Source organism: Bubalus kerabau, unplaced genomic scaffold (assembly GCF_029407905.1).
Source record: "Bubalus kerabau isolate K-KA32 ecotype Philippines breed swamp buffalo unplaced genomic scaffold, PCC_UOA_SB_1v2 scaffold_50, whole genome shotgun sequence".
Classification (NCBI taxonomy): domain Eukaryota; kingdom Metazoa; phylum Chordata; class Mammalia; order Artiodactyla; family Bovidae; genus Bubalus; species Bubalus kerabau.
The window spans coordinates 2,003,944-2,027,825 of NW_026577904.1; the positions used below are offsets into that span (position 1 = coordinate 2,003,944).

General features: G+C 39.7%; 1 protein-coding gene across 1 annotated transcript; it reads right to left on the reverse strand.

The window, feature by feature from the left end:
* Positions 1-2,282: 2,282 nt before the first annotated feature.
* LOC129640857 (rho GTPase-activating protein 20-like) lies at positions 2,283-22,858 on the reverse strand. The gene is made up of 7 exons (XM_055565844.1): positions 22,677-22,858; positions 21,568-21,732; positions 16,247-16,396; positions 11,159-11,243; positions 7,583-7,660; positions 4,884-4,950; positions 2,283-2,516 (listed from the first exon to the last, which is right to left on the reverse strand). The coding sequence occupies exons 1-7, from the start codon at positions 22,856-22,858 to the stop codon at positions 2,308-2,310; spliced, it is 936 nt and encodes a 311-aa protein (XP_055421819.1). The 3' UTR covers positions 2,283-2,307.
* Positions 22,859-23,882: the final 1,024 nt, after the last annotated feature.

Genomic DNA, 23,882 nt, shown 5'->3' on the forward strand with positions numbered 1-23,882 from the left:
AAGGTCCATCTAGTCAAAGCTATGATGTTTCCAGTAGTCATGAAAGTATGTGAGAGTTGGACTATAAAGAAAGCTACTGCTGCTAAGTCACGTCAGTCACGTCCAACTCTGTGCGACCCCATAGATGGCAGCCCACCAGGCTCCTGTCCCTGGGATTCTCTAGGCAAGAATACTAGAGTGGGTTGCCATTTCCTTCTCCAGTGCATGAAAGTGAAAAGTGAAAGTGAAGTCGCTCAGTTGTGTCTGACTCTTCACGACCCCATGGACTGTAGCCTACCAGGCTCTTCCATCCATGGGATTTCCCAGGCAAGAGTACTGGAGTGGGGTGCCATTGCCTTCTCCGATAAAGAAAGCTGAGCACCAAAGAATTGATGCTTTTGAACTGTGCTGTTGGAGAAGACTCCTCAGAGTCCCTTGGACAGCAAGGAGAACCAACCTGTCCATTCTAAAGGAAATAATTCCTGAATGTTCATTGGAAGGACTATTGCTGAAGATGCAACGTTGTCAATACTTTGGCCACGTGATGCAAAGAGCTATCTCATTTGAAAAGACCCTGATCCTGGCAAAGATTGAAGGCGGGATGAGAAGGGGCGACAGAGGATGAGATGGTTGGATGGTATCACTGACTCGATGGACATAGGTTTGAGTAAACTCTGGGCGTTGGTCATGGATAGGGAGGCCTAGTGTGTTGCAGTCCATGGTGTGGCAAAGAGTCGGCCGTGACTGAGCAACTGAGCTGAGCTGAACTGAACTGAACAACGTTGTTTAGTTTTTATTGCTATTTTTGTCTTCTGTGAAAGTTTATTTTCTTTTTTTAATGCTTTATTTTATATTGGAGTATAACTGGTTAGTAATGTTGTGGTAGCTTCTTGTGTACAGCAAAATGATTCAATTATACATATATCTATTTTCTTCAAATTCTTTTCCTATTTAGGTTCTTACAGAGTATTCAGCATAGTTCCCTGTGGTATAGAGCAGGTCCTTGTTGGTTATCCATTTTAAATAGAGCAGTGTGTACATGTCAATCCAAAACATACCTAATGGATATATGTCTTTTATCATAGGTCACTTTAAACCAGCATGGGAAGTAATAAGAATGAACATTTTACTAATGATAACATTAATTAGTAAACTATTCATTAGGCACAATACCAGACATTCAAACACAAGTGTCTTAAGATTTCTCTTCTCTCGAAAATCAAAAGCATAGGAAAATATTGAGTAAAATAGTCTTCCCCCAAAGAGAACTAGCACATTCAGTTTACTGACAGGAAAAATAAGAATATTGATAACTGAATTATATTGCAAGACCCTAATTTAAACTACAGTCTTCCCCAAAAGAGAACTAGCACATTCAGTTTACTGACAGGAAAAATAAGAATATTGATAACTGAATTATATTGCAAGACTCTAATTTAAACTAGTTAAAACCGAATATTAGATTTTCTATAAATAGATATTTGACCAAGGTGCTTGATAATTTACCTTCTCTGCTTATAGACTATATGCAGGAGCATTTGGACTTTCATAATTACAAAATACACTGAGAGACAATTAATTTTGCTAGCAAATAGCAAATGGTTTACTGTTCTTTTTGAAATATATTTTCTTCAATAAATATACTAATGTAAAAAAAAAGAGAGAGAGTTCAAGTCTAACCAGAATGTCCAAGTCCACTTCAGCCTAAGCCCAGAATAGATTCTGGGTCTTCTCTAAGCCACACAGTCATCTAAGCACCTCCTGTGAGGGGCCCGAGATACTAGACAAAACCTTGGGATGGGGAACGTGTGTTTCCAGGCCATAAGAAGCTCATGTTCTAATAAGATACATAGATGCATGTGTGTGTGTGTGTGTGTGTGTGTGTGTGTTTATGTATGTGTCTTTAAGTTTTTCAGTCATGCCCGACTCTTTGTGATCTCATGGACTGTAGGCTGCCAGGCTCCTCTGTCAGTGGGATTCTCCAGGCAAGAATATTGGTGTGGCTGATAGCCATTCCCTTTGCCAGGGGATCCTCCTGACCTAGGGATTGAACTCAGATCTCCTGTGTTGCAGGCAGATGCTTTACCATCTAGGACACCAGCAAAGCCCACACAGATGTGTGAATACATAACTATATGTAGGAAGTGCTATGCTGTCTACCTAGAGGAATTTAATAAAAAAAAAAAAAAAAGCCTTCCTAGAAGTGAATTGGGTCTTGATTTCAGACCTTTGGGGCTTCTCTGGACTTGATTCTGGGTGGAATTGGTGCCTGCCTATACTGCCCTCCAGCCCCACATGGAGAACTGTCTGTACGTCAACAGTTTGTTTTCAGGAGTAGAGACAAGAGCCAAGAGAAGCCACTTGCAGGAAGGGAAGGGGCTCACCTTTCCCTCGCTGATTCCTGGCTTGGTTTCTGGCTGAGTGCCTGGGTTTCAGGATAAACTGGTCTTGGATCTCTTGGGGCCCCTCCAGGAAGGCCTCCTGGAGGGCAGAAGCAGAAGTGGAGCCCTCCAGTTCCTGCTGCAGCAGCCCAGTACCTGGAATATAGCTCAGTTTAATTCCATAAGGATGTTCATGACCTATATGGAGAAAAAGCTAAATACAGATTCAGACCGATGGTGATGGGTGGGATCAAACCCACCTTACCGTGAGCGAGTATGCCACACTGGTGTGACTGCTGACCTTCAGGGGCTTCTGGGTAGAGAAGGCTGTGACTCCCGAGTAAGCACAATGTGCACTCTCTCAAGGGGACACGCTGCAAAAAGCAGGTGCCCAAACAGAAGAGTTTAAAACATAACAAGAAAAATGTTTTTAGACACCTTGCTTGGCTTGGAAGGCATTTCATCAGTGAATTGCACAATATTGACTTTCATTGTGTTTCCATCTGAGAATATTTATGGCCTTCTAGTTTCTGCCTTGACACACTACATCTGTACATCTTAGGCAAAATGCTAGCCTTAACATTCCTCCTTTGAAACACTGACCCTCACACATAGACTCATAAGGATCAAAGTAAATATATTAATAAGCATTGGTGCTTAATATTTTTAAAATAATCGGACTATGTATGTTAAGAATGGCTCTGATCAGTGTTCTGTCCCACATGTCAGTTTAACAGATTTTCCATTTCCTTTTGTCAGTTCAGTAGGCAGAGTGCAGTGGGGTGGTTTGCCTTAATGTTTCCCTCCCGCTGCTGCTTCCCTCTAAGGGGTTTCCTACGAGACAGTGATCAGAGACAAGCCTGCACGGCCGAGAAAACCCAGAAGTGCAAAACGGTGTTTACAGAGTGGAAAACCACACCAGAAATCATCGGGAGTTGCCTGCCAAGTGATTTGTTTTGCTCTTTCATGCTATAAATTGTTTCCTCTCCATAGAATTCTCTAAGACCCTGTGCTGTCCTGTGGATTCCATCTTTAAAGAATTGCATGAAAGCTCCTTTTCTTTTGTTTCTGATTTATTAAATGCAACTGGAGGAGTTCTTGCTTGTGCTTTACATCTGGCATAAACACAATGTCAGTGCTCTATTCAGAACAAGAATCACAGCGACTTCCATCCTTTAAGGCAAAAGAAGCTTCTGTGAGAGTAGTAAAATACAACCAAGTCACCAGGATAACCAGGAGCTAATCCATAATTGTGAGCTGAGAACATGTTAAGAAGCGCATTCAGAATGACTGCTGAGGCAGCAGCATGAAAGACAGCCTCTTAGGAGTCCTCAGAGCCAGCCATGCTGTTTGAGGCTGTTCTAAGCTTAGAAGTTGTCATCTACATGGTCTTATTTAAATTAATGCATTTTATTAAACTAAATATGTTTAAATATTCAATTTTTTTTCACTTTACTGCTGACTGACTTTTACAAGGATGTCAACAAGACAAGAAAAACACATGAAATGGGTGAGGTGGTTTTGTCTTCAGCTTTATACTTGGTGACTCTATGTATTCTAAGACTGGGAATATACATATCACAGAAAAAACTTAGTTGTTTAGATTCTTCAGACCACATGAAAATGTTCCTCAGATCACTTGAAAGAGTAATAGACTCACAGGATTGTTGAACAGATGAAAAAAGTTAAAAGAGGAAGTGCTCTAAGATTTCTAGTGGAAGTCATTGTCACCATGACTATATTGCAGGTTCCACTACAGATTTTGTCTTTGCCCTTGTTTTAATTCCTCCTTTTTTCACTGACCACCCCTGACAGATTTGCTCATCCAAGAATGTGCATTATTATTTTTAGTTAACTTGCTATGATAACTATTTTAGGAAAGATGTAGTCTATTTATCAAAAATTTCAAGAGCAGTGCTAGTGAACTCAGCTTGAGAAACAGCAAAGCACATGCAGGTGGTTTTTAGTCAGTGAAGAATCTAAGTGTCTGATTGTGATTATTTCATTTTCTTTATGATGCTGAGAAAAGCTTTGGGCACAGAATAGGTATTAAATAAATGTACTTGAGGGCAGAGGTATGGCTGGATTTTAGAAGATGATCACGAAATAGAGACAACTCAGTAGTTAGGAAATGGAACTGAGAACGTCAAGACTGGAATATGAAAAATAATGTATGAGCAAAAGAAATTCCCGCTTGTGTTGCTTTCCTACCTAAGTGAGTAAATAGAGAGTAAGTAAGTAATTGTTTTCAAGACAACTCTGTTTGTCAAGTGGAAAAAGTAAAGAAGAAAAATCCACACTGCTGTTCCCAAATAGACCATAAGCTGCTGCATGAAGAGATGCTATCTGTGCTTGGGAGAGAGCAGGTGCTTAGAATTATTTAAGACGTGTATAAATGAATACTGCAAGAGATTTTCAGTTTAAGGGCATTTAAGCTTAAGACTGATCAACCATTACTTTGAGACTTTAAAGTTACAATTTGGATCCCAACCAGCTCCATCTTAGGTTTTCCCTGACACTTACCAGTAAGTGGATATGAAGTCTTTTTCTCAGCAGAACTGATCCACAACTGGTAATCTTTCTCAGAGCCCTTGGAAAGAAAAAGAACTATGTGTCACAGCAAATATTCCTAGTAGGTACTTGAAGAACTCATTTCCTTAGCATTTCTATACTTTCAAAAGGAGAATTTGGGCCAGGATAAATGCTATTTGGTCCGTGGAAGTGGCAACAATTTTTGAGTGAACAATGCTGATTCCAGTAGCCCCTGCCCCTCTCTCATAGCCTCCAATGGATCGACTGAGATTCTTGTCCTTTTGGATAAAGGCTGAGGATCTGTGCAGCCACAGTGCAGTCACAGGCAGCCTCTAACTTTGTGGGCGGTCCATGAATTAAAACAAAACATAGTACTTTTTAATAAAATTATAAATAAATATATAAATTATAAATAAAAAATAAAATAATTAAAAAAAAACTTCTCTTCACTATGGAAGAGAAGTCTAATCTCAAGAATCCTGCTTTCTGCTGTTTTGAGACTCCTTGGAGAATTCTGGCTTTTGCCTTAAAATGTCCCTGCCCAGTCAAGCATGTTGTCCAGAAAGCCACATACTCTGCCATGACTATTCCTGAACAAAGTAAAACTTGAAAGGCAGCATTAGCTCAGCAACTGTTAACACAATGAGACAGATGCCCAAGAGGCCTTGAGTAGATGGCAGCCTACTGGCTGTGATGTAGGCAAGCACCACTCAAGGGAGAGAAGGGACAAGGACTCTAACCTGAAGAAGGAGTCAGATGTAGAAAACAGTTTCTTCCAGCAGAATCCCTGCCTAGGAATTCTGAATATCCCATTTGAAACAAGTATAAATTACAAAGACTGCTAAATTAAAGAGCCCTCCAGGAGAAGATAAAGCAAAAGATGTTTGAAATAGAGTTGTTGGTGATAGGTACTAGGTACTACACTTACCTTTGACTCCTGATTAAAAATCACGGCCTTGCCATGAAGGAAGTAAGCTCCCAGGTATGGATGCAATCACACACACAAACACACACATGTGACTAAATAGGCTTAAAATGGCATTGCGAATAGAAATGAGAGAGCTGATAAAAATCTTTTCTTTTAAGGTAAAAACTGGAAAAACTATGATGGAATCCCATAAATCAGGCATATATATATATATATATATATATATAGGCAAATAACCCTAGTTATTCACTGAAATAGAAATTTTTTGTCTAGTGAGATTGATCACGTTAAGCAAAGGAAAGTTACAAAAATGAAATAAAATGAGTTCTAACATTAATCAGTCTCCCCAACCTTATCCCTAAAGCCACTTTCTTCTAAGATTTGACTCGCATTCAGGGCATAAATATCATATAGATTAGAAATCAGTGCAGAGGGGTGCTGTACTCAATGCATATGAATTCAATTTTATTTAAAATGTATTATTAAATTATATTTTTACAGAAATCTTGATGTCTTATACCAAATTCTGGCTGTCTTGAGGTTTTAAGGGGCTTTATTATACCATTGAGAAACACAAATATGAATATTGTAATTATGTCATATCACAATAGCAAGACATTTTCACATTTATGTATAAATATGTATTCATAATTATATTTATATGTACATTTTACACATTGATATGTATATATATATATATATATAAATATATATAATTTTATATAAGGATCTATGCTTTACAAGTGCTTTGTTCAGTTCTGTCCATCTGAATGTTCCACTCCTCTTTCTGCTTCTGAACCCTCATCCTCAAACATAGCCATCTCTTTCACTAAAAAATGTTTAACAAGCATAACAGTCCTATCAAAACATAAAAGAGCAGACACTTGAAAACAAAATGAGATGAAAGAGATGTGCACACAAACGCTTCCAGACCCATGGTCTTATTCAGAACTTGTCTTCTTCAGCAGTTCACAAGAGGCATTAGCCATTGCATTATAGGACCTGCATCAAGGGGATGTAGCTTCTTGCCAGGTGGTCTTTACATCAGATTTACAACAAAACATATCATTTAGGATTTTCTCATACTGAGATTGAGTCCTCAGGCGCAATCAGGGTAAATGGAGATGGGACAGGAGGAATCAGGAAAGAAGATACAAAAAGAATAATCCAATAGAGGAGGAAATATTTAGAATCATAAATATTTTCTTGTCTATGTGGGTGTGTGTGTGTGTGTGTGTATATATATATAATAAAAATACATTTTTTCCTTAAAACTGTAAAATTATAGCCTGATTTCATTGTGCTATGACTTCAGTTCACACAAAATTTATAATGGGAATACACAAATAACACATCTGTATAGATTATTAAGGGGCTTCCTTGGTGGCTCAGACAGTAAAGAATCTGCCTACAATATGGTAGACCCAGGTTTGATCCTTGGGTTGGGAAGATCCTCAAAGAAGGGAATGGCAACCCACTTCAGTATTGTTGCCTGGAGAATTCCATAGACAGAGCGTCCTGGTGGGCTATAATCCATGGGCTCTCAAAGAGTAGGACATGACTAAGTGACTAACACACACATAGGTTATTAATATAGTTTGGCTGCCTTCAAATTCTACCAAATATGATGGAGTTATCTGAAATAATCAGCTGTCTTATGATAATAGATACATTATACACAAACACAGACATACACATACACACACAAATCTCAAAAATCAAAGTTGGTTTTTTAACTAAAAATAACTTGCAGGTAACTTACAGTTATTCCTAGCTTTGAAAGTGACATATTGATAACATCATTCACTGTGTCTGAATTTGTCACTGTTACAGTAACAGACTGCAAAAAAGAAGCGAGAAAAGCTGCTATAAATTAAACATTTTTAAACAAGTGAGTCAATAATTATTGTTATATTGTTATCTATATTCTAAAGGCAAAGCTTATAATTCAGGTAATGACAAAGTAAAATGCTTGTATATAGAATATAATCCCCTAATTATAATCTATTTCCATTCCTTTATACAACATGAAGCTAGTAGAAAGCATTTCAGTAAAACAAATATTTCTGTTAAAGGATTTGAGGCACACAAAATATAATAGCTTAAGCAAGAACTAGAAAGACTGAGAATTCCACAAGGGCACATAGGCTACCCTCAGCACCTTAAGGCTGTTTCCATAATGGAGGAAAGATAGTTTAAAAAAAAGTACCATCTTGGTCTTCCTGAGTTGTGCTTTTATAATATGGATTTATTTATTTGTCATTACATAGTCAGTTTTAGTAAAATTAGAATGAGAACTGGTTATTAAAGTTTTTTTTTTTAACTACTATTCAGTGATTACTTTCTTTTTGTCAGGTGTCATGATTACTAAGATTTTCATGATTGAAATCTAATGAATCAATTAAATAAAACCAATTAATCTAGGAAATGAGATTGAAAATTTTTAAAATGTAAGTTCCATTCTAAACTGCCAGTGAACAGGGTGTTTATAATAGCTCTTGAGCACACAACACATTAAAAAATGCTCCATAAAAATAGGAAGGCAATTTATAGAAAATTAATACAAGAGAATGATGACTACAATTTCTCAAACTTGGTGAAAGACATAAATTTATAAATTCAAGAAGTTCAGAAAGTACCAAACAGGTAGATTAAAAGAAAACCATGCTTTGACACTTCATAGCTACACAGCTAAAAACCAAAACTAAAGAGAATATCTTGAGAGCAGCTGAAGAAAAATGACAAGTCACACATAGAGGGTTGATGTTTGAGTGAGCACAGAGTACTCATCAGAAAACACAGAGACTAAAAGTGAAACATCTTTACAGTGTTGAAAACATTTGCAAACAAAATTCTATATCCAGCAAAAATACCCTTCAAGACTGAAGGTGAAATAAAGACATTTCAGGTGAAAGAAACTAAGACAATCTGTTGGTACCAGATATGTATAAGAAAAGGAAAGTTCTCCAGGATAAAAGGAAGTACTAGAAGGAAACTTGAATCTTCAGGAATGAAGAACATCAGAAATGTTTATTTTGTGTAAGTTACACATAAATAAAGTTGATTTTTTAAAATTTCTAGGTGAAAAATTCTGAATGTAACCCATTGTCACAAATCAAAGTAGGCGGAGACGAAAGTGTGCTTTGCTGCATGAGAACCCTCTAGATGCATCTCTTGCCGGCATTGCATTTATCTGGTGGTCAGGAACAAATTGGATTTTGCCTGGCTTTGCTCTTGGCCAGGAAATAACTGTCTTAAATGACTTCCTTTTTCTACCTTCAAATACTGTTGTGTGTCATCTAGAGTTACTGTAAACTACAGTAGAACAAAGTATCATAAAAAAAACATCCAGAATATCTTTTCATCACAAATGTCTAGGCTACAGCACTACACTTTCAGAAATCAAATTACATGCAAATAACTGGGGCTAATGGTATGATTTTTTCCCCCCAGTAGCATAAACAAAATGAGGTAGAGATTTGCTGATCCTTTCAAAGTATCATCCCTTTTGGCTCAGTTCTATCCAGATATTCCTCAGAATGAAAGACCTTTCAAGGTGAAAAGACAGCCTTCAGAATGGGAGAAAATAATAGCAAATGAAGCAACTGACAAACAACTAATCTCAAAAATATACAAGCAACTCCTACAGCTCAACTCCAGAAAAATAAATGACCCAATCAAAAAATGGGCCAAAGAACTAAATAGACATTTCTCCAAAGAAGACATACAGATGGCTAACAAACACATGAAAAGATGCTCAACATCACTCATTATCAGAGAAATGCAAATCAAAACCACTATGAGGTACCATTTCACACCAGTCAGATCGGCTGCGATCCAAAAGCCTACAAATAATAAATGCTGGAGAGGGTGTGGAGCAAAGCGAACCCTCTTACACTGTTGGTGGGAATGCAAACTAGTACAGCCAGTGTGGAGAACAGTGTGGAGATTCCTTAAAAAACTGGAAATAGAACTGCCTTATGACCCAGCAATCCCACTGCTGGGCATACACACTGAGGAAACCAGAAGGGAAAGAGACACGTGTACCCCAATGTTCATCGCAGCACTGTTTATAATAGCTAGGACATGGAAGCAACCTAGATGTCCATCAGCAGATGAATGGATAAGAAAGCTGTGGTACATATACACAATGGAGTATTACTCAGCCATTAAAAAGAATACATTTGAATCAGTTCTAATGAGGTGGATGAAACTGGAGCCTATTATACAGAGTGAAGTAAGCCAGAAGGAAAAACACCAATACAGTATACTAACGCATATATATGGAATTTAGAAAGATGGTAACAATAACCCTGTGTACGAGACAGCAAAAGAGGCACTGATGTATAGAACGGTCTTATGGACTCTGTGGGAGAGGGAGCGGGTGGGAGGATTTGGGAGAATGGCATTGAAACATGTAAAATATCATGTATGAAATGAGTTGCCAGTCCAGGTTCGATGCACGATACTGGATGCTTGGGGCTAGTGCACTGGGACGACCCAGAGGGATGGTATGGGGAGGGAGGAGGGAGGAGGGTTCAGGATGGGGAACACATGTATACCTGTGGTGGATTCATTTTGATATTTGGCAAAACTAATACAATTATGTAAAGTTTAAAAATAAAATTTAAAAAAAAAAAGTCTTCTGCATTTAGCATTACCTTCCTCTTAATCCTGTGCTAGAAAGGGGCATTATTGAGATCAGCTAACAAAATGGAAAAGTAAATGGTTGATTAAAGTATTACACGTATGGTAATTTACCAAAGGTCATAGCTGTGTGACGGTTATATGAAAGACTATCCTTATTCTTAGGACATACCTAATTATTTAAGGAGAAAGGGCATGGTGTACGTATGACCCTCAAAAATAGTTAGATACACACACACACACATATATATTTATATTTATATATATATATATATATATATATAGAGAGAGAGAGAGAGAGGAGACAAATAAATGGATCAAACAAATGGAACAAAAGGTTCATAAATAGGTGAATTTAGGTAAATGGCATATGGTGTGTTCTTTGCACTATTTTTTTAACTTTTCTGTAAGTTACAATTATTCCAAATAAAAACATCACAGGGGGAAAAAACAAAACAAAACAAAAAACAGTGGAAACAATCCAAACCACAATGTAATGACACTCATCTTTTCACGGGAAAATATGTGTTCCCACACAGTGCTTGCTAAATTACTCCCCTCTCTCTTTCTCCTCTTTTTTGTTCTCCCTCCTACCCACCCCATCTCTCTATCTCTTCTGTATATCTCCCATCAGTTTCATTTTGCTAAGTTGAGAACTTGGAATTTAATTTTTGATCTTAAAAATACTTACACATGCACTGTTTTTGATGTCCTCAGTGAAGATTTGGAGGGGAATGCTTTCTGATTGATCCTTCTCTTTGGCTAGATTGACGTACCTAATAAAATTCAGTAATAACCCAGGATAGGGTAGACAAATTAGCTTTAGCTATTAGCTTATTTTCAAATCAATCAATGTTGCTAATCTTTTAAATACTGTTATTATTTTCTTTAAAAAATTTATTTATTGAATTCGTTTGGCTGCACCGGGTCTCCCTTGTGGTACACAGGATCTTTACTGGTGGCATGCAGACTCTTAGTTGTGGCATGTGGGATCTGTCTAGTTCCCTGAGCAGGTACTGAACCCAGGCGCCTGCACTGGACCACCAGGGAAGCCCCTTATTTGTTATTATTCTTCTTTTAATATCTATTTTTTTTATTTCGCCTTATTTTAATTTCTAAATTTTCGGCTGTGCTGGGTCTGTGTTGCTGTGGAGGCCCATCTCTGGCTGTGGCCAGTGGGGGCCATGCTCTAGCTGCAGTTCACGAGCTTCTCCTTGCAGGGGCTTCTCTTGTTGTGAGCACGTGGGCTTCAGTAGCTGCAGTTCGGTTCCTGGGCTCTGGAGCGTAGGCTCAGTTAATTGTGGTGCACAGGCTTAGCTGCTCCGCGGCATGGGGGATCTTCCTCTATCAGGGCTCAAACCTGTATCTCCTGCATTGGCAGGCAGATTCTTTACCACTGAGCCGTCAGGGAAGCCCTTGTTATTATTCTTAAAAGCATGGAGAGATAAACTGAGTAAAATCAAATTAGGGATTGGAAGAAGATATGCAAAAATATTTTCAGGAAAATAAGATATGACCCAGAAAGTAACAGGTCGCCTTTGTTATGTGCGATTTGGGCAGCAGATCCAATCCTCAAAGTTTTCCTGCCTAGATTGGCGGGCGCAGGGCCTTCCTGGGTTCAAGGACAGGACGTGGCATTTGCTTTGGGAATCTTTCATTAGAGTAAGTAATCTACACTTATGGAAATTTTACATATGTTGTGAGAATAATGTTAGTTCCAACCATTAGGATGGAGAGAAAGGAAAGATGACAGTGACACACAGAACTTCCTTAAAGCTAAGCAGAGCATACGTGTAAATGAGAGAACATTCTTTGCAGCAGCAGTCAGGATAAACCTAAACAAGAAGTTACTTGAGGGGAGTCTAACAATTCCTACCAGGGAGAAGGACACAGTTTGGGGGCACTGCCTTGAAGAGATTTGCATTCTTCTATCATGGATTAAAGATTTAACATACGTATACTGTTGTCAAAATACCTTTGAAGGAAGGACTGCCATTTTTCCTTTTGTTCAGGAAAACTGCAATCTTAAAAAATGGGAGAAAAATTACATAAAATACTTACACTAACATATTGCTGCTGCTGCTGCGTCGCTTCAGTCATGTCCGACTCTGTGCGACCCCACAGACGGCAGCCAACCAGGCTTCCCGTCCCTGGGATTCTCCAGGCAAGAACACTGGAGTGGGTTGCCATTTCCTTCTCCAATGCATGAAAGTGAAAAGTGAAAGGGAAGTCGCTCAGTCGTGTCTGACTCTTAGCGACCCCATGCACTGCAGCCCACCAGGCTCCTCCGTCCATGGGATTTTCTAGGTAAAAGTACTGGAGTGGGGTGCCATTGCCTTCTCCACACTAACATATTAAGACTTGTATTAGCATATTAAGTGCTATTCCAGATTAAAAAAATATCAGCAGCCAGTTGTTAACTAATGTGTATGCATATGTAAGTTGTACCCTCTTCATAATTAGGCTCTTGATATGGAGTCTCTCTTTGTTAAACCATATTACAGTGATGAGAAGTAGATGTTAAACTTGACAAAAAGTTGGTTTGAAATCTAAACACTTAACTGCAGGTGTCATGCAAGCTGTGTAATCATGGGCAAGTCACTGAACCACTCTGTGCCTCAGTTTCCAGAACAGGAAAAGGATTAATTATACCTGAGTGTTCTTATAGGTAGAAGTGCTATTCAGATATAAAGAACATGATTATTCAGATTAAATCATACTTAGGAATTGGCATTTGGATGGAACTATGTTATCTCAGAAACAGGAGTATCCTATTAGGAAAAAACCCTACAATATTTTAGTCCTTTATGTGTGTTCAGTTCAGTTCAGTTCAGTCGCTCAGTCGTGTCCAACTCTTTGCGACCCCATGAATCGCAGCACTCCAGGCCTCCCTGTCCATCACCAAATCCCGGAGTTCACTCAGACTCACGTCCATCGACTCGGTGATGCCATCCAGCCATCTCATCCTCTGTCGTCCCCTTCTCCTCCTGCCCCCAATCCCTCCCAGCATCAGAGTCTTTTCCAATAGTCAACTCTTCGCACGAGGTGGCCAAAGTACTGGAGTTTCAGCCTCAGCATCATTCCCTCCTAAGAAATCCCAGGGCTGATCTCCTTCAGAATGGACTGGTTGCATCTCCTTGCAGTCCAAGGGACTCTCAAGAGTCTTCTCCAACACCACAGCTCAAAAGCATCAATTCTTCGGCACTCAGCTTTCTTCACAGTCCAACTCTCACATCCATACATGACCACTGGAAAAACCATAGCCTTGACTAGACGGACCTTTGTTGGCGAAGTAATGTCTCTGCTTTTGAATGTGCTATCTAGGTTGGTCATAACTTTTCTTCCAAGCAGCAAGTGTCTTTTAATTTCATGGCTTCAATCACCATATGCAGTGATTTTGGAGCCCCCCAAAATAAAGTCTGACACTGTTTCCACTGTTTCCCCATCTATTTGCCATGAAGTGATGGGACCAGATGCCATGATCTTCGTTTTCTGAATGTGGAGCTTTAAGCCAACTTTTTCACTCTCCACTTTCACTTTCATCAAGAGGCTTTTGAGTTCCTCTTCACTTTCTGCCATAAGGGTGGTGTCATCTGCATATCTGAGGTTATTGATATTTCTCCCACAATCTTGATTCCAGCTTGTGCTTCTTCCAGCCCACTTTATGTGTGTACCATATAGTAAATTGTAATATATGAAATTAGTTTCTAGGAAACTTATTCTTCATTACTATGATCCTCTGATGCAGATCAATCTACTGCTAAATTGTTAAAGATTAGCATTTTCTGTGCTAAAGTTTGTGTAGCATTTAATTATCCAGAGCTGAAAATGTTTTAGGCTCATTCATACACAGACTTATCACTTACTAAATTTTATTTATTGTGGTAAATTATGCATAACATAAAACTGACAATTAGTGATCATCGGTAGATTAACAAGATTGTGCAACCATCACCATTATCTACTTCTGGAATATTTTCACTACCCAATGGCAAACCCTGTGTGCATTAAGGAGTCACACCCCAGTCTCCTCCATCCTCAGGCCCCATACCAGGTTTGGTTTATACATTCATTAGTTGATAAACACTTAGGCTATTTCCAATTTTTTTTTTTTTTTTGGCTGTGGTGGATAAAGCAGCTATGAGCGTTTGTGTATAAATTTTTTGTGTGGATGTAAGTTTTCATTTCTCTTGGATATATACCCAGAATATGTATGTTCTCCTATGGCTGCCACATTTTATATTCCTACCAAAACACTGCTCCTACCCCCCATCCCCATTTCAAGAACTGTTTCACCAGGAAGTAGAGTGTCCCCTGAGCTCCCAACCTGCATATATACCCGAACACAGCTGCTAATTACTCATGGCAACCTGCAGAAGAGTAAAATAGCAAATGGCCAAAGCACTAGGTGTCAGGCATTGTTATGAATGCCGTGTATGTTCTCACACAGCTTTTAAACCTAAATAACATGTGTAAACCTGGCTTCCTCCTTTCTAGCCTCACTAGGAAAAAAGTTTCTTGGACACTCCCTTATCAGAAATTGCACATTCCCAAATGAAACTGCTTCCATTCACTTAAAACATGGAAAAGATGTTTAAGCAATAGGAACTGGATCTTTAGAGAAATAAGTCATGGAAAGCAGACATACAGAGAATGATACAAATACATATTTCTTCCCCAAAAGCTTTCAAAGTTTTCATTAAGTCAACAGCTGAATTCTAGCATTTAGTCAGTTTACCACTTGGCAGCATTTTAGTTGTCTTAGCTCTCTGATGATACAAGAGATCTTGGTGGTCAGGTGAGGAGGACAAGAAAGTGTGTCAAGTGCGTGTGAGGAGGGCCCAGTGTGCGCACGAGACTGAGATACGGGGTATGGTTGTTCCAAATGGCAGTTGTGAATGTTTCATGGCACTGGCGAACCCGGGACTGTCAACTTGGGATAGTCACATTCCCCATCCTCACTCCAGTCTAAGAATGTAATTGGAAAACTGACCTGTACTCCATGGAATCGTAGACCCTTCTACACACACCAAATAAGATTATTTGTACACAGCAATTCAGGCAACCTACTATTTGATGACACAATTAATGTTATGTGTATAATTAAGTCCCATTTTAAAGGGAATTAATTTGGGAGTATAAAGTCAGTTTTTCAAATATAATTGTACTTTTTCAAGAAAGATAATCGGGATTGGATTGAGGGCAGGATATTGGTGAGGGGTCCTAGAGTCTTGCTCTCATGATCCTCCTTCCTCATACAAGGATACCATGAACACAAGAGGATCTGGCTTCCCAAGGAGCTCACATAGCCCATCTGAAAAACCACTGATCAAAACCAAAGGAAATCACTCCAGTCATTTCCACTATTTACTATCCATATGCATGCATTTGCACATGAAAACCTTTTTAGGAGGGAAAAGTACAAGGCATATGTGTCATTTGTTGTTGTTTATGTCACTCAGTCGTGTCTGACTCTTCTTGTGACCGCATGGACTGTAGCCCGCCAGGCTCCTCTGTCCATGGGATTTCCTAGGCAGAATGCTGGAGTGGGTTGCCATTTCCACCTCCAGGGGATCTTCCTGACCCAGGGATTGAGTGGGCGGGTCTTCCGCAAGTCTCCTGCATTACAGGCAGATTCTTGACCACTGAGCCACCAGGGAAGCCCGTATGTGTCATTATGGTCAGTCAAGAAGTGAGTCACTGGCTTAATAGACAATCAGATTAAAATGTCCTCCTTTTGAACCCACGTAGATCCAGGACACCAAGCTGTAGGTCTCACCTGGAGGGGGCCACAAAGTTCACCGTGGGCCAGCCCAGGACAAAGGACTTTCTGGCAACGACGCCGGCTTCACCAGCCTTGTGTATACGGTTGTCAGTCCATGTGGTGCTCAGTGGTGTTTTATCTTTTATCTTAACGTTCTTTTTATACCTGGAAAGAACCAAATAATGCCTCTGTTAGTTTGTTTCTGAAACGTAATGGGAGCAGCTGTGTTCATGCTAAGATGGTGTTTCTTATTGCTGGAGGGCCAAGCATGCCTCCTTCATCTCTATTTCTCACTGTGGATGGCGTGGCTAGGCATTTGATAGACCTTTTCAAAAATACGTGTTCAGCGGAGGCTGGTCCAGGAAGTCCCTGAAAACACTTCCTTCATGGTGGGAATAGACATTTTCTGAATGTTAAGTAATGAGTATAGACCATCCTTTATATCTTAGAGCTTTTTTAGAGAACCATTAACTCATTTATCAGTCTCATATTTATTATTATATATTATATTAAAAATAAATCTTATATAAATGTAAATATTTAGCATTTTATAATTATAATAATATAAATGTAGAAAATATACAAATATGTTTGTAATTATTATAATTAGTTTATTATTCATTCATGTCTTGCATATGTCAAAAAGTATTGAGAGGCTGAACCAAAATACATGCATGATATATGGTTTATAAAAATAGTTACACTGGAGAAGGAAATGGCAACCCACTCCAGTATTCTTGCCTGGAAAAGTCCATGGACAGAGGAGCCTGGCAGGCTGCAGTCCATGGGGTTACATGACTGAGCATGTGTGTATGAGGGTGGAGGGTCACGGGTTGGTAGCAATAAACTGGTAGAACTAAAAAAAATAAAAATAAAAATAGTTACACAACTATTTCCTTAACAGAGACCAAATAATAATAATAATAATAAAGGCTAGACTAGAGAGATTTAAAATACATTTTCAACTTTAATTTTTTAAACAAGATGTTTTATTTTCTAGCATAGGTTATTTTAAATTTCCTTTCGTAAATTTTGTTCATAACATTTTCTCTTATAGGTAAAAACCGAAAAATTGTTAGCATACAAATTGAACCCCAACTTAAAACTCAATCAATCAGTCAGTCAGTCAACCTCAGATCAGTGGCCAGGATGTCTTCTGCATAGATGAGAGACATCTTTCCCATTTACCTCTGGGGAGTCAGAAGGTCACCAATGAATCTGCTCTCTGACAGTTTCTGCTGATTCTCTTTTGACTTCTAACATGGAAACCACCATATCTCTTGGTTAATTCACAAATTTAACTCTTGGCGGGCCTGAGATTTAGATAGCTACAAGCCCTATGAAAGATGCCGAGGTAACTGGGGTGCACAGCTCTGGAACTTCTACAATTCAGAACCACATGTAGACACACTAAATGTAGAATGAGATCCGAGATACCTCGTGTGCAGAAATGCCTTTGATTCTTCTGGTTCAGGGAACAGTTAAAGCTCCAACTCTTCAATGGGACTTATGAAATGAAAATAATTTTGCAGGGAGCCCACTTGAAGGATAATCTTGATTCAGTGGGCACTATGAATATAAATATGATGGAAATCTGCTTTGCAATACAAGGTGGGTTTTTTCTACATCTGATTTCAACATTTTTACCCTGTGCCTGTGTATTTGAAGATTTTATGAAACACAATTATCAAATAAAATTATTTTTCTATATAGTAACTCTAAAAGCATTTTCAAATTAAAAATATATGCCCAATGGGAAAGAGGGCTTCCCTGATAGGTGGTAAAGAATCCACCTGCAATGCAGGACACACCCGCTCGATTCCTGGGTTGGGAAGATCCTCTGGAGAAGGGAAAGGCTACTCACTCCAGTATCTGGCCTGGAGAATTCCATGGACTGTATACTCCATGGGGTCGCAAAGAGTAGGACACGACTGAGCGACTTTCAGTTAATGGGAAAGAGAGATGCCTATCTGCTGGGTTTTATAGGTTTTTTTTTCTCATGTAGATGTCTAAGTGTGTTGACACCCAAGGTACTGTGTGGAACCGTCCAAATACACTGACCTGGGAAAAGGCATTTCAATAATTCTCTTCTTAGTGAAGTGAAGTGCCAAGATCATTCACTCCCTTGAAACCAAATCAAGGAGTTATCCAAAAGCCCAGAGCATGGTTTGCATTCTTCAGTAACACTGAGTATTTACCATATAGTGAGCATTGTTCTAAGACTTTTATAAACATTTTTTTCATTTAATGGTCAACTACACCAAGTAGTCTTTAGTAGCTCCATTTTAGGAGAAAGCAATGGCACCCCACTCCAGTACTCTTGCCTGGAAAATCCCATGGGCGGAGTAGCCTGGTAGGCTGCAGTCCATGGAGTCGGTAAGAGTCGGACATGACTGAGTGACTTCACTTTCACTTTTGACTTTCATGCATTAGAGAAGGAAATGGCAACCCACTCCAGTATTCTTGCCTGGAGAATCCCAGGGACGGGGGAGCCTGGTGGGCTGCCATCTATGGGGTTGCACAGAGTCGGACACGACTGAATCGACTTAGCAGCAGCAGCTCCATTTTACAGGTGAGGTTAAGTCAATTTCCCAAAGCAACAGAACCAGGATTTGAACTCAGACAGCCTAAATCACGAGCCTGTGCTCCTACCCACTTGGCCTCCATCGGTGTGGACCTCAGCTTCCCTGAGGTACCCTTCTCCTCTTTCCTATCCTCAGCCTCAACTCTTCTCCAGGAGCCACCAGGCTTTCTGACGGGATTGTTCTTTAATTTGCAGACTGACATGATAAATCTCATGACACTATACCAACAAAGCTAGATGCCAGCTTGGAAATGTTTAAGACAACAAAACTTTATACTGCAGTGGATTCTCCTAGGGTCTCATTGTATTTCTTCAGCCTTAGTCATGACTTAATGAGATTCTCTCACAAGTTAGAACGAATCTAATATAAAATGACTGAAGGATGAGAAGGAAGAGGAGGACTACATTTAAAATTTTTATTGTGTATCCCTTACTACGGATTCCCACACCCCTCTCCTTTCCTGTTTGTTGTTGTTCTTCAGTTGCTAAGTCATGTCAGACTGTTTGCAACCCCATGGACTACAGAATGCCAGGCTCCCCTGACCTTACTATCCCGCGAGTTTGCTCAGATTCAAGTCCATTGAGACAGTGAGGCTATATAACCATCTCTAACTCTGCCCTTCTCCTCATACTGGAAGGTAAGCCCCAATGGTTTGTGGAGTTTCTGGGATTCTAGGCAGACTTCCCCTATTCCAACACAAGACTGTTCCTTTAGATGCTTGGAAATAGAGATTGTGGTATGGTGTGTAACTGTCTGCTGTTTCACTGGTAAGTTAATAGTAAATTATCTTTTGATCTAAATAACATTCATTTTTTATTGTTTCTGTATTCTGTAACAACTAAATGTGAGGATAGTGATGTCTAAAAGTGGTGTTGGCTATGTATGGTCCCTTCCTATTTGTTAATTCTTCATAGGCCTCTGCTAGTATTAATATCGTAATATTTATAAAGTAGATCCTGTTATAAAAAATAAAAGTAATCATTTTATTTGAAAGATAGCTTATTAGCATTCTAATGAATATCAAAATGATGTTGAAAAATTCATGAGATTAATTCTTGAGAACAGATGTTTCTAATGTTTGTAATATGGGAAAAAATGACTAAAAAAAATCTCAAAATAATTTTAATTGAATATTAACATCCCACAATTGGAGAAATATAATTTCTCTGTGAAGAAATAAATATTTAAATCCCCCTTATTATTACCTAGAAACTAAAATGTACTTATTCTCATCAAATGCATAGGGAGAAGTTAGTAAACCATTTATTCCATTTGTGTTAATTTCTATGGCATCAGCCTCAAGATGAGTGAGTTTTCCACTGAAGTCTGAAGGTGAGCTGAGGCAATAGGGAACCTCAGTGTCCCCACCTCTTCTTATGGCTAAGTGGCAAAACTAGGTGCTACACTCAGATTATTAATTTGAACAGATTGATTCAAGGCAGGATACAATATTCCATCTAAGAATGAGGCATGACAGGAAGAGATGTGTTTGTTATCACGGGAGGTGATTTCTTTTTAGTTATTTCCTTCTGAAAAAAAAAATTTTATATTAATAATAATCATGAATACACCTAAATGTTACTGTGGGAATGATCTTCTAGGTCTTTTTCCAAAACTTGTGTGAAGAACAAGGACTCAGTGCTGTGGTTACTGCAGTGGGGGAACTGTGTCCCCCGCCCCTCCTGGCTGCTAAAGTCCTTAATACAGTGACGCCCTCCCTGCAAATGAGACTATATTTGGAAAATGAGCTTTGGAGGATGTCATGGAGGCTAATGAGGTCATAAAGGGTAAGATTCAAATCCAGTAGGATGGTGGGCTTATTGGCACCAAGGAAATGCCTTGTGAGCACACAATGAGAAGACAGCCATCTGCAAGGCAGGAAGAGAGCTCTCACTAGAGCCTCATCATACAGGTACCTTATTGTGGATTTCCAGCCTCCAGAACTATAAGGGAACACATTTCTTTTGTTAAGCCACCAAGTCTATGGTGTTAGTTGCATCTATGTTGAGGGTTGGGAGGAAAGTGCACCCCGCTGGTTCTGTCTCCAACATATATTCCACATCTGTGTGGCTGAATCTTTTGTTTTTACCACCAACCCCAGGGTGAAGTCCTTGATACTGTTCACAGGACTGTTGCCTCCCTAACTAGTCTCCCTGCTTCCACCCTTGCTTACTCCAAAATCTCTCGTCTTCCGATAGCCAGAAAGCTTTGCTAAAAAGTATATGTCAGATATGGTTACTATCCTAGTTAAACACCTTTCAGCATGTATTTTAACCCCTTACTGTGGCCTGTGGGGACCCTGTGTGGCTGGACCCCTGACTACAGTGTTATATCTAATGTCATGCCCCTTACTTTAGGCTCCGGTCACATTGGCCTTCCCAGAACTACCCCATCCACGGGGCCCAGCTGCACCCAGTCAAAGCCTGCTGCTCCCTCAGCCTCGAAGGCTCAGCCGCCTTGGCTGAGATTGGAGGCTGCTTCTCAAGCCACAGGTCTAGCTTAGAGGCTGGCTTCTTGAGAGGTCCTGCTGAACAACCCCTTTCAAATATGGTCCCATCGTCTTCATGGTCCCCTTCATGATGCTCATGGTATCTACCTTGTATCACAAGCACGACGCAATCTCTCCTTTCCCCCTCTCCTTTTTTTATCATCTAAGTCACAGAGAAGAGAGACCTTGCCTGTCATATTTTCCTCAAGGTTAGCAGAGGTGCCATTTTATACTAGTTAGGAAAGCATGTAATATGTACTCACATGGTATTAGACGTAGGCAACGCATCACTAAATGAGGAGAGGTACCGCTTCTGCTTCCTCCAGCCGCTTTTGAGTTCTGCGGGGCTGTGGATCAGCAGGGTACCGTTGGCTCCCTCGGATGATGAAGTACTCTCCCTCTTGGTGGCCACCTCAACGGAAGGGCTTCTGAAAAACATCAAACACCACAGAACAACGAGTCACTGGTCAGATATACGATGGGGTTTATGTTAAATGTCAAGATCGACACAACTTTAAAAAGAAGCCTCAGTCTCCCAAACAGGGCTTCACAGCTCAAATCCAGGAATCAGCAAGCTATAGAAAGTTACTGAGAGAAATGAGGTCACTCGGGCAGTTGATGCGGACAGGCGACAAGTTCAAGGACAAAGCCCTTGGGCATGCGGACTCTTAGAGGCAGGGAACAGAGAAAGGAGCGGAGCTGGTCATGAACTCTTAGGAAGAGGAGAACCAAGAGGCCAAAGGTAGAGACGATGGCAGGAAGGCAAAAACAGACAACGTTAAAAACCCAATAACCACACAAAATAGGATAATGTGTGGCCTATTAGAGATAAAAAGATATGGAGATCTGCCAAGAAGTAATTACAACTTGGTTTCATGATGGTCTAAAATTTTAGATAACCGAGGATTCTGGAAAACTGACTTCAATCATATCTAAATCAATATTCAAATTTTGGGGAAAATTCTCTAAGATCAGCGAAATAATACTGGAAACATCAAAAAAGTTTCTAAATACTAGGCAGTGCCTAGTTATTCGTTGATTGAGCTAAGGTCTCATAGAACTGCCTCATCAAAACAAATACGTTACACTGAACATAAAGATCCTTTGATAAATAGAGCAGATATTTTCATAGATCTACAGAAAATTCTAGGCTTGAAGCCAAGAAAATGTCCCCCTACACCCTGGCCCACCCTGAAGATGTAAAGCTGCTCACTTGTGTTCCGCAGTATGAATCTTAGGAACGCCAGTAGCTTTTCATGAAACCCATGCTGAAGTTAAAAATTAGTTCATGTCTTAGAAGAAACAAAATAAAATTCACTGTGAACACCAGTTTGTTTTGATGATAAAAAAAAATAGTATATTAAAGGATTACCTGATGTGGTAAAACCTTGAATGACAACCAATAAGTTCAAAGTGCGTTTTGATTGCCGTGAAAATCCTTTTTTCTCCCAATTCTCGGCACTGAAAGCTGAGTGTGTCTACAATACTCGGCAGAGTACTGTGAACAAACCCATGAAGCCTGAGGATTCTGTAGTAGTCCAGGTCACTGGCCATTATGATGTCAACATTGTGAGGCTCATGCCATAGCTGACAAGCTTTAATGTTTGTTTCCCTGACTTTACACCTATCTTTCAATGTTTTTGGAGAAGGGAATGGCAACCCACTCCAGTATTCTTGCCTGGAGAATCCCATGGACAGAGGAGCCTGCTGGGCTACAGTCCATGGGGTCGCAAAGAGCTGGACATGACTGAGCGACTGACGCTTTGATTTTTCTTAATTAATATTTTTACTTTGAAATAACTCTAGGTTCACACACAGTTGCAAGAAATAACACAGAGTCTATAACCTTTTACCAGTTTTCCGCGATGGTAGTATCTCTCTATAGTACAATATAACTAGGATATTAACATTGAAACGGTCAAGATACAGCACGTTTCCATCACCTCAGTGATCCTTTACAGCCACACAGACTCCCCTCCACTTCTGCCACCTCTTTAATCCCTGCAGCCACTAAGTTTTCTCCTTTATTTTTGCCCTTTCGAGAACGTTATATCAACGGGATCATACAGGATGTAACATTTTGGGATTTGCTCCCGTTTTGCTCCCTGCTCAGCATAAATGGAGATTCATCTAGACTGTTGCAGGTATTAATAGTTCATTTCCTTGTACCTCTCAGTAGCAGTCCATGAGAATGATGTATCCGGGTTTGTTTAACCATGTTGGGGAACGCCTGTGCTGTCTTCAGTTTGGGGCCATTACAAATAAAGCTGCAGCAAACATTTGTATACACTTTTTTTGGTGTTGATGCAAGGATCCATTTCTCTAGGTTAAAGGCCTAGGAGTGTAAATGCACGACTGTATGGTAGTTGTAAGTCTTCCCTGGTAACTCAGGGGTAAAGAATCTGTCTGCAAATGCAGGAGACGAGGGGTTGATTCTTGGGAGCAAGATCCTCTAGAGAAGGACAAGGCAACCCACTCCACGATTCTTTCCTGGAGAATCCCAAGGACAGCGGAGCCTGGTGGTCTACAGTCTACGAGGTCACGAAGAGCTGGACCCGACTTAGCAAATAACAACAGC